Source organism: Aythya marila (genome assembly GCF_965140915.1).
Source record: "Aythya marila genome assembly, chromosome: 2".
NCBI lineage: Eukaryota > Metazoa > Chordata > Aves > Anseriformes > Anatidae > Aythya > Aythya marila.
The window spans coordinates 91,037,258-91,052,268 of record NC_139043.1 but is presented as its reverse complement, the minus strand read 5'-3'; the positions used below and the strand labels follow the sequence as shown (position 1 = coordinate 91,052,268).

At 40.5% G+C, this 15,011-nt stretch overlaps 1 protein-coding gene across 6 annotated transcripts in view; it reads left to right on the top strand.

Moving 5' to 3' along the window:
* Positions 1 to 15,011, top strand: part of EPB41L4B (erythrocyte membrane protein band 4.1 like 4B) — a 169,365-nt gene that overhangs the window by 115,602 nt on the left and 38,752 nt on the right. For all 6 annotated transcript variants that reach the window (XR_014316967.1, XM_082754028.1, XM_082754027.1 and 3 more), the window contains one exon: positions 6,212 to 6,279. Coding sequence is in view for 5 of the 6 variants with exons in the window: in XM_082754028.1 (XP_082610154.1) it covers positions 6,212 to 6,279 (68 nt within the window). In the remaining variant the exon portion in view is untranslated. The remainder of the gene's footprint in view (positions 1 to 6,211; positions 6,280 to 15,011) is intronic.

The window sequence follows — 15,011 nt, the reverse complement described above, 5'->3', positions numbered from 1 at the left end:
TCAGCAGTTGATTCCCCTGCCTTAATTCTCTGTCAGGAAAGGGATATTTACATTGAACAAAGGGACAGTCACTCCTCTGGCCCCTTTCACACACCACCTTTCTTCACAAGCTTATACACATGTAAATTTTTAGGTCAGCATCGATAGCCATCTCTTTTTTTCCTCCGTGTCCTAGAAACAGGTACAGACCGATGATAATGTAGTTTTGCCTTAAGTTTTGCAAATACATGAAGAAGTGCAGGTTGCTTGTGCTGTCTCAGGTTCCATCATGCAGAAAATGTCTCGGGACGTGTGTGGGTACAGGTGTCACCCTGCAGCCTATACGCTCCGCGTAGATGCAAGCCTTGGCTACAAATGTAAATGAGACTGGGACCTATGCATTATTTATGGCAGAAAGGGTGCATAAGTGAGGTGACTCACGGTGCTAGTCTTCCCTGGCTACATTTTTGATGATTCTTTTCCATTTTCATTGTGCTTTGCCCTTTAAGGAAAGATGTAAGTGTAAGGCCTTGTCAGCGTGAAAGTCTGGGTGTGTTTGCCCTGTGCTCCTAGAAAAAATTCACTGTCTTTATATAAGCTGAGTCTTTGGAGCTTTATTCACGTAAGGGGATCTGGATTCCAGCCCTAATCAGGTCATGAATGAAAATAGAGTAGGTAAGGGGGAGACACTTGAGGATTTATAATCTTGGGCGATCTTTCTTATAATAGGACTTAAACAAATTCTTCTGGGTTCCCAGAGGAGTTCTCAGCTTTCACTAGATGTTGACTTAAGTACGTCGAAACCATCAGCTTTTCCAACATTTTAACCTCTTTCCATCACGAGTTAGATCTTGTTTGCTTCCCTCTCCTTCCTCCCTCCCTCTGCTCATCCTTATTCATGGCACAGAGCAGCCCCACGATTTGTCAGTCTTTGTGTGGAGATCAGGACCAGGATCATGTGTGTGCAGCAGGTCACAGCTGAGGTGTTCACGCTGTGGGGGAAGCTTGTGCAGCTCCTGATGTACGCGGTGCCTCGCCGAAGCCCTTGCTGTTAGTCACCCAGGTGGATGAGCAATAAACTCTCCGGCAGATTTCAGGCTAAGTAAAGAGAAGCAACTGCGCTGGGACTCTCAGCTCGAACAACAGCCAGTGCACATCACATTGCTGATAATTGTTCATAACAATGGAATTTAAAAATGGCTCGGCTTCACATTCCCTGCCTTCAGTCTCTGCAGGGAAACAGGTTTGCTCAGCTTTAAAAGCAAGGCTACAGGAAAGAAAAGGTGTCAGGGGTATAAAAATACACGTTTTTGAATGCGTGTCGGCCAGGATGACCAATATATGATACACGGAAGCTCACTGTAAGTGTGTCAGCCATGTTACCTCAAAGATAGAGGAGAAGATGCCTCAGCTTTGCTGAGGAGGGCAGGGAGGATTTAAATAAACAGGATGTCTGAAAGAGGGAAACCTTTAATTTATTCCCCGGGATGCTGGAGGCAAATGCAGCAGCAGTGTCACAAGACTGTGACAACACGTTGAGATGTGGGTTACGTCTTCTCACTGGCACGTCTGTTAGTGCCAGTACGTGATCAGACGAGTGCTGTTAATTGTGGTGATGTGCTGGAGCCCTGACATAGCCCGGGAGATGTGTGGTGCCAGGCACTGCTCAGGGGGAAAAAAAACAAAATAAAACAAAACACAAAAATCAGTGGTCCATTCCCAAGAGACTTAAACATTGTGTTTTTCTGCCTGAAATGATTCGTTTGACATATTAAATCACCAAGGTGGTTTTACCTTGGCAGGATGTTTTTCCCAGTGATGTGTTGCTTAGCCCATATTATCTAATGAGAACAGCCAACAATCAACGTGTTTGACAAATGACAAAAATGTTGATAAAGAGCTGAAAAACCTGTTAGGCATCAGGCCTGCTTAGCATCATCACACAAGTAGAAAGGGCCAACAAGGTGAAATGCTTCCAGACCACTGCACCGAGACCATTGCTTCTTTACCTTTGAAGATCTCCAAATGTGAAAGCTGTGACATTCCTCCCTCCTTTCTGTCACTAAGAACTTTGTGAAATTGCTAAGTAAGAGACATTGTGTGTTTCATAAGATCCTTTCAGTCTCTTTCTTTCTCGGACAAGAATCTGACCCTCACTCTTGGCTGCAGCAATCAGTTTCTTCATTAAGCCTTTTTTTGTTGATTCAAATTAATCCTGTTGTGGATTAGATGAGAGCTGCAGAGATTTCCCTTGTGGTGGAAGAGGGACACACAGTGCACTAGCTCCCCTGGACATTTGGTTGAACTTTGAAGACTGGAACCCGTGTTATGCGGTGCTTTGTTGGAGGCTCATCAGCCCAAAGTCCCAGCCAGAATTAATTGGCTGCGCAGAAGCCAATTAATTGATATGTGGGTTACGTGGAAGGCTGCAGCCAAAGTTTGGTCTTTCTACATTGTCCTACTCAGCATACACCCAGTGCAGCCAAATCCCATTTTGAGGTCCTGTTGCCCATCTTTCTAGGGCTAGCTCTTCCTTCACAAGAAAATAGAAGGAGCTACTCTTCACTAGGCAAATCCAGCCACTGGGGCTTATGAATTCATACATACAATTGTTCCTTTGGGACAAAAGCATTCCCACTCCTGCTAGAGAATTCAGCAGCATCCGAGGTGGTGTCCCTGGAATGTCCCTTTCCCTCTCTAAGGCTCCAAAGGATCTGGCTGCCGGGACAGCATCAGAGCTGCTGAGTGCTCAGCTCAATTGAAAAGCAGGCTGAAAACTGTCAGGGCCAGCCTGGCAGCCTGTATGTAGATTGCTTAGAGAGCCGTGAGCACAATTTGGTGTTACTCAAATGTTTTTATCCTCTTCATCTTTTGTTGAAACTAATGTTTCTTAGCAGTCACCTATGAAGAGAACCCGTACAATGGTGTTTCCGTCTGTGTGTGTTTCTTGTCTCTAGACTGAGAAAGGAATGCTTTAGCTTAGTTTCTACTGCTACCAAGAAAGTTTATGGCATATTAAATTTGAACTTTTTTTTTTTTTTGCTCTGGGCCTAGTGCAGATAAGAGAGTAGAAAAGGCGAATGATATTTAGTGGATGGATTGCATGGCTCAACACTTAATTTCGTTTGCCTTGAAATCTGGTAGCCAGAAGAGCCAGCTTGTTTCTCTTTGGGTAATTATCAAATTAATCTGATTCTGTGTAAATGATGTTTGCAGGTCTGCCATGCCCCACATGCCCTGAGACCTCTTCCTCTCAGAGCAGCAACCTCTGGGTGAAGGAGAATCTGCCTTGGCTAGGGGAGTCTGAGCAGCTCCATGGCACTGCCTCTTGTCCTTTAACACATCTCAGTGCTGGGCTTTCTGTGGGTGATGGAGACCTACTCATGGTGGAGTAGCACAGTGCTGTGGAAATCCAAATCCTGCCTCTAGCACATGAGCTCAGAGCATCTAGGCACGTTATTGTGAGAGTGTGTGTGTGTGTTGTGTACAAGTGTTAACTCTTGTTTTATGTTATGGGTCACATCTTTTCAGTAAGGTGGAGGATGTCTTTGCATGGTCTTTGAGTGTTATTTGCTGAAAGCCCCCAGTTCATAGTGAGATTACTTGCTCACTAGTCTTGTAGTTCTTATTTGTAGGTACACCAGTCTTTTCTGTTCTCTAAACCACGAGTAATAATTGAGAAAATTAATACAAAGGGAAGTTACTTGGGATGCTGGCCATGCCGTTGAGGAGTATACCACTTCTTGAGAAGCAGACTTAACCTTCTAATGCATACAAGTCAAAACAGAATGATAATGTAGTCACAGAACTGAAAAGAAACCAAGGTCCAGTTATTAGGGAATAATACAATGAAGCCCTCTCAACTGGCTAATGAGATCTCATGGTGTTTAAGTAGGTGGAATTTTAATCATTCCATTCTTGGTTGCAGCCTCTGCATTGCATCTTCCATCCCCATGTTCTCCTTTCTGTTGTTGTGTTCAAGTGCATCTTAAAATGCAGCTCAATTAATTTGGTGAAAATTGAAATAAAGTAAAAATTAGGGTTTTAAAAGATAGCCAATTTGATGCATAATAAGCAGCTAGCTTGTCAGGCTTAACAATAAAATGTTGCTAAGACATCAGTGTGCGAGAAGACACTGTGTATTAAGTTTCTGACAGCTGGATTCATGTTTACAGCTTTCAGAAACCCAACAGCTTTATAAAAAGCATTGTAATTTCTCCAGAACAAAGAAAAATTACTTAAGTGCTCATCTATGCCAACAAAATGTGATTTTCAATGCTTTCTCTCAATTCCTTAAAAAAAAACAAAACATCTTTCTTTCTTTCCAAGAGAGCACTAGATTGTGACTAAATATTAGTCTAGGCAGAGCTACTAGGTGGCCAGTAGGAAACAAAAGAAACAACCAAACAACAACAACAACAACATTTTCTAGAACTGAGCTAAATTTCTTACAATTACAAATTTCTTAAAATTAAAAAATCACACTCCTTGTCTTGAAATTATTCAGGACATGATGCTAATTCACTGAGCACTTCAACTGTAAAACATTTAGTGGCTGAGTTACAATGGTGACAATGTTGTAATTGTGGCACCCCTTCATCTGACTCCTTAATGTTTAAATCATTCTCCCAAGATTTAGGAAACTTCTGGACGAGGAGATTAAATCCAAATATGTAAGAGCACTGTGCTGGGGTAGAGCTTCTCCAGTACCTATTATGGGTCCTGTTCTCCTTTCTGGAGACAGACCTGCTGATGATACTGATGACAATTTCAGTATTAATATACAAGGTGCAGAAACTCTAACAGGGAGGGCTAAGAGGGACTTAAGTCAAAACACTCCTCAGCCCATCACCTCAGGTACTTGCCTGGGCTGTAGGTGTCCCAGGAGTGAATTCGCTTTCTGCCAGGCTCCCTGTGGCCCCAGTTTAATTGTCCATATAGTTAATTGTGTGTACCAGCTTGCACTGCCTGTTCCCACCATGGCTGATGCTCTGGTAAATAATGACCTGTGAAGTGGCAATGGGGGTTTGTGCACCCCAGCACAAGGGGGAAATGGGCCTAAAACTGTCACAACTTGTGTGATTTCCCCAAGCAGTGAGCATCCTCTTGGTATTTTGTAGTTCATCAGTAACGTAAAGAAGAAACTCAGGCCTTGATTTCCTTTCTTTTTCTTGTGAGTACCCTAAAATGGAATATATCAATTTGTGTTGAATGGAAAGTCTTCTCAAATTTACAATTTTTTACATGCCTGTAAAGTCCTTTGATTTGATGTGAAAGAACCTGTCTCATCCTTTTTGAAGAGGATGAGACTGACACGTTTAATGGAATTTGATCTCAACCAGTGTCCTCAAGTTATTTTGGTTCAGATGTTGAAAGCTGAAGAATGACTGTGTTGTAGGCCTCTATCAGATCCATCTATCCATTTAGCAGAATGGAAATGTCAGAGCCTGCCAAGTCCATTACTGATTTGGAGAGCTCTTGTGTCTTCAGCCAGTATTTTCTGTAGAGGGGTGCAGTGTTGCCCTGACATGGGCATTTACACGTGGGTTGTGGAACCCTGCATCTCAGTTGAAGAGTATAATCTAACAACACCTGCCTGAATTGGGTGTTTCCTTGGTAATCATGTAATTTTCATGTAAGTCATTCTGCAATAGTAGTATTTTCTACTCTATAGACAAATGGTATGGGAGAGACGGGACTCTGTAATTTAGCAGGGAGTAGAATGGGTGAGATTTTCTGTGAATTGCATGTGCAGTGTGATTGTATGTAGGGGATCCCATTTTTTTCAAAAAATTTTTCAAAGACTGAATGAAAAGCTGTGAGAGTTGGCATGATTTTGCTTAGACTACATAAATATTTGTTTTACTCCAATTAAAAGAAAAACTCAAATATCAGCATGTTTGCCCAGGTTGATTTTTATTATTTCAACTCAGATGCCTTCTGGGTGAAACACAATAACAGTATTCCTTTGCTTCTCCTCCTTTATCCCAGCCCAAGCTCTTCTGATCACTGTTGCTCTCTATACATTGTACATTATAGCTTATCACAGTGAATCTCAGCAGTGGGAGATGATAAAAAAAAAAAAAATAATACGTGCTTTTAAAATCGGGGCAGAGTGGACGTTTGGATATTGTAGTATCACGGGGTACTTACAGGAATATTTTTAAATAAACATATATACAATCCTAAGTGTATGGATGTTGTACTAAACTTTGGCTCCTTCTTTTAACAGGCTGTGAAAGAAGAGACCTCTTTTGTAAATCCCAGTAAGACCTCCAGCCTGCAGGACCCTAATGTAAGGTCTGTTGCTTCTTGTCCGTAGGGAAAATATCAAATAAATACTTGATATAGTGAGCCATTTTCCAAACATTATCTCAAACACATGTTAAAAGTCCATTCATTCATCCCCAAACTGCGGTGTAAAGTTCATAAGTTCACCAAGCAATGACCTGAGGAGAAATTGTCTGTCAGAAGGGGACTTATCTTACACACATGGAGCAGCTGTAGTTGAAGAATTAATAAAAGCTCAACTCTAAAAATCAGGATGAGTGTATATGTTTAAACAATTGATAAGAGCAAGGTAAAAATAAAATTAAAAAAAATCAGGTCTTTTTTTTTTTTTTTTTTTTTTTTTGAACGGAAGGGGCCTATTAGTTGTATTTAAATATTATTTGAATAGCACAGTATGGTGTCTTTCAGCAAGTGATTAGAGTGGAGTTTACAGCATGGTTATTTGAAAATTGCCTGCCTCTAAATGCATGGTAGTGCCATTGCTTTGGCCGTCTTTAGTTTCAGAAAGAAAAGAGCAGCTTGAGGAAAAAAAAAAAAGAAAGAAAAAAAAAAGATAATGGATTTAAAGCATGGCAATATCACTGTTAGTCAGCTAATTATGCTAGTGCACTCAATATATGTTTATATATGTTTTTCTGTATGTAGTACATATACCAGAGCACTAGTCATCTCATTTTTAGTTATAACTTTTTAGTCGTGGCTCTTATAACTAAAATAAGACATTTAAACATCTTATAGAAAAGGCTGGATGAGCAGTGTAGTTCCTGGTTCCCCACATCTGTAATCTCAGGTCATCTTGCAGAGCTTTATCTTCTAACCTGGCAGACACTGATTTTCCCATTTGTTTGTCCAAGGGGCTGCAAAGTCTACTTGATATTTAAAATCTCCAATTCTCCTCCTGTGCCCTTGCCATTTCTAGATCTGTACACAACTTTCTTAGGGCCAATGAGAAAATTCTTCATGTATGTTATCCAGTGACCTGTTTCTTTGTTTAATAGAAATGTGTATTGTGAAATGTCTTTGCCATTACACCCTTTGTTGAATTACTGTCACTTCCAGAAGCAGATTGGGAGGACCTGGTTTGCAAACCCCTGTGAGATTTAGAAGATGGCTAAAGACTCGTTTTCCTTACTGACCTTTGCTGACCTTCTGCATAACATCTGTAGGAAAACATTTCTCTTTCATATTTGGTAATAGATTGATAGATGCTGAGTTGTAAACAAGTTGTGTCCTGTGTGAGGTGAACTACTATTCAGCATGAGTAAGGTTGGCAACCTGGCTGCAAAACTCATTTTACTCTGCTCTATTGCATACATCCAAGCTTATGAACTCATAAAAAACACTCTGGAGGTCTTGGTATGCAGCAGTCTGGTGTAGTCGTGTCTAATATTTATTTTTATCTAGTTTATGTCAAGCATTGTTTCCTCTACAGTCAGTCGTGCCAAATGAAATTGTATTATTTTATTGCTTTGTGCCTGTGTTCTGGAGGTGCAAATATACAAGTAATCAATGCTCAGGAACAGACCCATTTTAACAGCCTGCATTCAGATCTTGGATAATAATGCAAAGTAAATGTAGTGTCTAACCAATTCTCTTTCTCCTTCAAGTGGTACCTCATTCTGCAGGGACATATGCATGGCTGCAGACAGCCAGCATGTGACCTGTTTGCCACAAGCTTCCTATATGCAACCTCTATTTTGAGGCCCTGGATAGACACAAATGAGACTTTGCTCTGCTAGGAGTTGCATGTGAGTAGAGTCAAGGGTTGATTAATACTGGTCAGACACGTAACCTGGGAGTTTTTCTCTGCTTCAGTCAAGAAATATACAAGTATCCTTTGTAAAGCAGTCCTCCACATGGAATATAATTATTTTTATTCCTGCAAGTACCCATGCAGACATTCCTGTGGATGTCTGTGCCAGTAGACAACACCTGTGTGAATGTTTGAGGAAACGTATTGCCAGTCAAAAGCAGTAACTGCCACGGCTATTTAACAATATTCTTCTCTTTTGGCAAGGGATTTATAGCAGGGCCAGTGACTTCCTCTATTTCATTTCTGATGACTGTACAATACACTAGCTAAATGCTCTGTTTTTTCCAGACCCAAGACCTTGCAACATTTGTTCAGGCTAGCTAGTAAGCAAACATGCAGATTTGATCATTAACTGAAGCTTGAATTCTTCATGCAAACAAGGAAATAGAAGGTGAGGAAGAAGGGCAGTAGTGCTTGTTTGATTAAAAAACTGTGCTCTCTTTGCTACCACCATCTCTGCTCATCCATTGCCAGTCTGAAGATTACACTTCTAATGATTTAGCTGCTTAGATATGGCCTGCAATCCCCCTGAGCAATTATTTTAGCATCTGCCATGGCAAACTCAATTTGTCTAACAATTGCTATAGCTCTTTGTAGAATTAGTTCTGGTTCAGCTAGCAATTACTCATATATATGTGTGGTATAGCCAGTTTTGCTACAAGCAGGGCTGTGGTCATTTTGTTGGGTATGGCCTCAGAGTGGTGTAAAATGCTGTGCTTATGCAAAGTCGTCATGCATCTGTTGGTTAATTCACCTGTGTTCTGCGTCTGTTGGCAAACTGCAGATCCTTATATACCTAAGTCATTATATATGGGGAAAAAAAACACAACTGCTGATGCTGAAATTGCACTAGTTATTCTGCTTTCAGAGGACAAGGCTTATGAAATTTGCTGTGTTGTTAGGTTCACAGGATGGAAGTACAACGTTTGTCTCCTGATCTTCCAGTTAATACCTAACCTGTATACGTCAGATTAAGCTGCAGGAGGATGATGGGCCACAGGGAGAGTACAGTTCCCTCTCCTCCTGGATTCTGAAGAGCAGTGCTGCTCATCTGTATAACTCTCCCTCCTCTGGACAGGATGTTTTTTTTGTTTTTTTTTGTTTTTTTTTTTTTAATTATTTTTTTTTTCCCCTCCAAAACTGTTTCAGTGAGGGAAAAGCTAGTGACTGAGTCAACCCAGTAAGTGCTGCAGTGTCCTCGCTGATGCTTTCCTTACTCTTTGGTTAAGGCTGATAGAGTGCACTATGAATTGAGACATAGTCATGCATCCCCTTTGCTGACTCTGCAGTTTTGCTGATAACCCCTAGCAAAGCAGCAGATCTGGACAGTGGCAGTAAGGAGGGAAATTATGCTGTTACTACAGCTGGATCCGTCCAGGCTGCACATGACACAGCTCTCAGCTGAACAAAGTCAAATGAAAGCAACAGTGGGAGGGGAATTTCAAAAGCGCGTTAAGTAGGAGAGCCCCGAGTTATCTTGATAAGGCACAGGAATCCTGCCAAGAAGAGTTAGAGGTGTCCTTATTACAGGTCTGTTGCAACAGACTTAAAAGCACATGTTTTCATCAACACCCAAATAAGATGTACAGAGAAGTTCAGCCTAGCTACAGCTGGGGCGTAAGCAATTTGGGCAAGGCAGAGCAAGATGTTGGATTAGGGAAGACAAAATACCTGGGAAAATGGGTTATTTATGCATTTGTGAGTATTCGTTTATCTTTTATATTGCCTATATCAAATTAAGAAGAAATACAACTAGTTTGCAGTTACCACTTTGCATAGTGAGGAATGCTTTGTTAAGGCATGTAGCAAAAATGTGTTTTTGAGAATACTGCTCTAGTTTGGAATTAGCATTTTGCAGTGACTTTTATAGTACTTCTTTTGGGATGTCTTTCTTGTACTTAGAGTGTTAGGTACAATCTCATTTTACTCAGTCAAAGCTGGAGCAGATTTGATGAGAGATTGCAAAATAACACTCCCACCCCAAGTTCTTTGGCAACATCTACTCCATCTGTAGTTTTACTACAGGAAGTAGTAAAACTCCATCAGGACAGTTGAGAAGGAGCTATGGTAGCTCAGAGTCTCTACAGATGATGAATTTCGTGTGCTCTCAGTTATTCAGCTATTCAAAAAACTCATTGAGAGAGCATCACTCTTTGGGAAGGGCCCAGTCTGCCACTCCCATGGCAAAGGAAGGCAGTGGTCACGTCAGTCCAACAAGAGGAATTTGTCTTTTACAAGAGCTAGAAAAGCCTTTTGAACAGAACATACTCTTCTTTAGTGTTCGTAGAGGAGGATCTGTCTTAGTGCTGATTGGGCCAGAAGAGATTTTGAGCAAGTAATAGAGGTATTGTCTCATCTCTTGAAATCTTCCTTACACCCAGACATCTAACTCGGTGTCCAGATGGAAGTGTCAAGGGAGAGGTGCTCAGGGAGAATTCCCTGATTAGATATCTAATGTAATTGAGGTCAGAGATTACTGTGTGTTCTTATGCGTATTTTTGGTAAAGGCTCTCATCACCTGCCTCCAATTGGGATTTTTTATTCAATTATTTTAGCCTTGAGAGATTTGGGTTCAGGCTGTCTGCCAGAACGTTTGTATAGTGAAGGAAGTATAAAATATTGTAGGAAATATAAAAATGAAAATTGTAGTTACCCAGCTGAATATCATCTCTGGGCGCACTCTCCTCTTCATCTGTCCCATCTCATGGGCCTGTCCCATCTCATGGGCATCACTACAGAGGTTTCTTGCCTGCAGCATATCAAGTGAATGTGGATCACATAGTCACCTCTTCACCTCTTTATAAGCCTCACCCACTTCTTAGTAAAGGGATGGGCTGCCAGCGAGATAACTTCCTGAACTTTCTCTCCAGAAATATCCCACTTAATTGCCAGCCTGCTTCATCAGTTAAATGTAATAAGTATATGGCTAACCACAGAACCCCATCAAGAGAATTCCTTTCATTATTCCTTCCCTTGCTCAATGCTTTGCCAGACAGAAGCACCATCTGCACAACTTCCCTGGTATCTATAAATGAACCTCTCCTGAAAACTCTTTTAAGTATCAATTTTCTCTCTGGCTATGACCACCTAGGTATTTCTACAGTGTGTATATATGTGTGCATGTGCACACAGGTTCATATACACAGAGTTTGGCTACATTTAACATACAGGTCTACATATTTCTTATTTTGTTCTCTTTAGCTTTATTTTATTCTCTTCCATAGCTGAATATAATTCCTGGTATTAATTCAGCTGCACTTGATTCAGGAATTTCAGTGTGTGAAAAATTAAACTAAATTTGTCTAAATGTTAGGAATTGCTCATACTTTGAAATATGACCAAATGGTGGCTATCATCATGCACACCCTGTTTGCCAAGCCAAATTTTCATCTTGAGACAGGTCAGACAGTGGAAATGTTATCAAAAATGCCTAAAGTTGAGCAAAGTTTGATAAGCAACTGAAGTCAAATGTGTAAGATATGAATTATTTGGAGAGGTTTTGCTGACAGTGTACTTTTTTCTTGGTGGTCTCTCGGAGCTTAGGGAAGTTTAGGTATGTTACATGTCTGATTCTGGTGGTCTGGCTGAAGGTCTTCAAGCACTGGTAGTTGTAAAGAACACCTTCTTCATCATCTGCTAAATGGTAGTCTTCAGTCTGTGAGCAGCTGTTTACTGTTACACACATGACTGTCTAGATAGTTAAAGATGTACTCTTTTGAGGTTAGCTTTTGAAAAATTGAATAGCAATAATGGACGTTGTTTCTGAGAAATTTTAGTTATCACAGAATTATGGAACTGGTGATTGGAGAGGAAGTCTGGAGCGCATCTAATCTAGGCTCCTGCTCAAAGCAGGACAGTGATCAACACTAGATCAGGTCAGCCATGGTTTTGTGTTGCTGAATTTTGAAAAACTCCAAGGACAGAGGTTGTACAGCCTCTCATGCAAAATCCTGATCATATGTGAAAGTGCAAGTTCCAGTATTTATGAGGAAGGTGCCCAGTTGTCAGCAAAGAGCCCTCTTCCACTGAAGCCCTCAAATTGCCTGATGAATTACTACAGTTCTTGTCACTGCTGTGACAAGCACTTGCTGCTGTGCTCCATGTGGTACATTTATGGACTGCAATGTTTATTTTCCCTCGTAACATGCTTTTGGATTGTTGCCAGCTCTGGCATGCTTTACATCCCACATGGTTCAGGATTTGTCTGCGGATTTCTTTCTGTTTAGACCAACTGCTGCATCACCCTTTGTTGATCCTTGTTATCCAAATTATCTCATCTTTCATAGGATTGCAAATAGAAATATTCTTCTTATGTGGGAGTAGGTATAAGCACCAGCTGGTGTTTTGTGCATTCATTTATTCTAATTTTCTTTGTAAATCTTTCCATCCAAAACCAAATTATGCTGTTACATTAAGACTAATTACATTAGGAGCTGCTCAACGTGTAACATAAAATTAAATGTTATCTCACAGCTTGATGATGCTGCACACCAGAAAAGAAGAGTGGAAAATATTAAATTATATCAAGTTGTACGAGGAGAAGTAAAATCACAGGCACCCACTGCAGAGTAAGCTTTGCTCATACAAATCATCAGAATGACATTTCCCTGCCATGGCATCATGCATCATGGTACATACACTAGGCTTTGAGTTTAGCTGCCTTTCAGTGTGGTGTGCCTTTGTCCTGCATTTTTTCTTACTGAAGAGATTATATTTCTTACATATAACTCCATATATCTTCAAGGGAGGAATGCCATGCAAAATACTGGGGGCATTCTTGCATTTTTCCCTTTCCTTTCTCACCTGCAGAGTGAAATTGTCTGTATTAACAGTTGAATTATTATCTCTTGGTATCAAATTTACACCCTGCTGAAGTGCACAGTGCAGTGTGAATTTGAACCATATTTTTTTCAGAGAACTTTGTCTCTCTGAACATGCTGTCAGAATATGGCAACATGAGCGAGGTACCAAGTGTACAGATGTTTCCATAATCTGTACACGTTTTCAATCTGAAGCTAGCATCTCAGTACCTCTCCATATTAGACTTTCAGTGAATGTCAGGGTAGCATATAAGTGTGTATACAGGGAGTTTGTTATAGTTTATCCAACAAAGTGTACTCTACACAGTGACTTTTTCTGTCAGTGGCACTGACTTAGGACTCTTTTGAATCATTACTCAAGAAAATATTTTTCTAAAGAAAAAGCTTTCATTTTTTGTAAGGAAAACTAAGGTTCTGGAGTGGCAGAAATGTTCTCATAGAAAAGGAATTTGTTGTACGTCTGCTTATCGACTGCTCAAGACTTCAAGACCCACAAAGTGAATTTTATTTAGGAATTTTATTCAGGGATTTCAGTTGATAGGGAAGGCTGTGGCCCGCAAGGCTCTCCTCGACACTGTACCTAACAGCATTTCTTACAAAAACTGCCAACTGACTCCATGTCTTTAAGTCCAGGGCTTTAACCATGGATAGTTTCTAAGTATATAGTTCGTAAGCGTCACAGAGCTGAAGTTCTAGCAAGAGTTGTAGTAGGAGATGTCTGTGTTGGCATTTGGGAGTAGAAAATAGGCGAGTCACCTGAGCGATTATGGACAGTTTGTGTCCTCAAGTGAAAGAACACATTTCCCTGGACAAATAGACATATAAAAGAATGGTTAGGCAGGTCAAAATTGAAGCTGATCAAAAACTATGTGCTTGGTTTTCCCCGACTTGAACTTCAGTGAATCCAATCAAGTTTTGTTTTCTTAGAATCAGAATGGACTTAAGTAGGCAGAGTTGGACTAAACGGTCAGTCAAAAAATAAATAAATAAAAATCATTCTCCACGTGAGAAATTTCAACCAGTTTTACCAAAACCAAAGTGAGTAGTTAAACATGCATCAGCCTGACCTCACCCCTACAGAGACATTAACAGATCAGCCACTGTGGCTTTTTACAAGACATGACAAGAATCCTCACCGAGAAATTTCTGCATCAAATTCATAACTTCAAGCTGAACTGTTGCATACCCTTTACATACCAGTCTGCATTAAAGATTGCAGATAGGATACTCGGGTATGTACTTTAGCTTCATTGCCAGTATTAAAAACCTCTGTGACCTGTTGCCTGAAGTCAGATGCAGATGAATTGTTTGTAATTGTATCCTTAATCTCAGAACTACAGAGAAAGGAGCAAAACTCAGACCTTCCAGATGAGGTTAATTTGATGAATACCCCAGTCAAAGTACATTTCTCTGGCAGTGTCCTTAACCTGTGCCTAGGCTCTTTTGCAAGCAGCGTTTCTAATGTCTGTCCTGATTGCTGTACGGAGAGGTAGAATTTGTAATTTATTTGAGTTTAGATTGTGGGTGTTGACCAGGTAACCTAGGTGTTTTGCTCCTGAGCTGGAGAAAAGAACAGTTTCTTTATCATCATTTATTCATCTGTTGGACCACAGGAGCATCACGAGTTCATCTAGACTGCAGATACATTTTCATTGTGAGGACAAGGGAGGGGAGGGAATTTTGTCTCTTAAAAGAAACAGAGCTCAAATAAAGAAGGTAAGGAAAAGCCCACAAGATGTTTTTGGATTAGGCTGCTACTCTGCAGCAAGGAGCTTTGTAGTATTTCGGCTAAGTATATACAATCCCAGTTTAAAAAAAAAAACAAAACACTTTATTCAGAAAGTTTGATGCTGACAACAGCTTTCAAGTGTCCAAATAATCTTCTGGAGGGCTGACCTGTCTTCTGAGAAAAGCTTGTCTGTCAGAGTGAAAGAACACATATTATTGTCTCTTAACTTCAGGTGGACATAACTTCGGAAAAGAAACTAAAGAATGAAACAGAACACAGGCTGAGAAGATTTGTGTGCTTCTGTGTGCTTGTTTAGCCTGTTAGGCTATGTCTTCGATACACAGTAGAACACATCTGTCAAGCATTGTTCCTCTTCTTC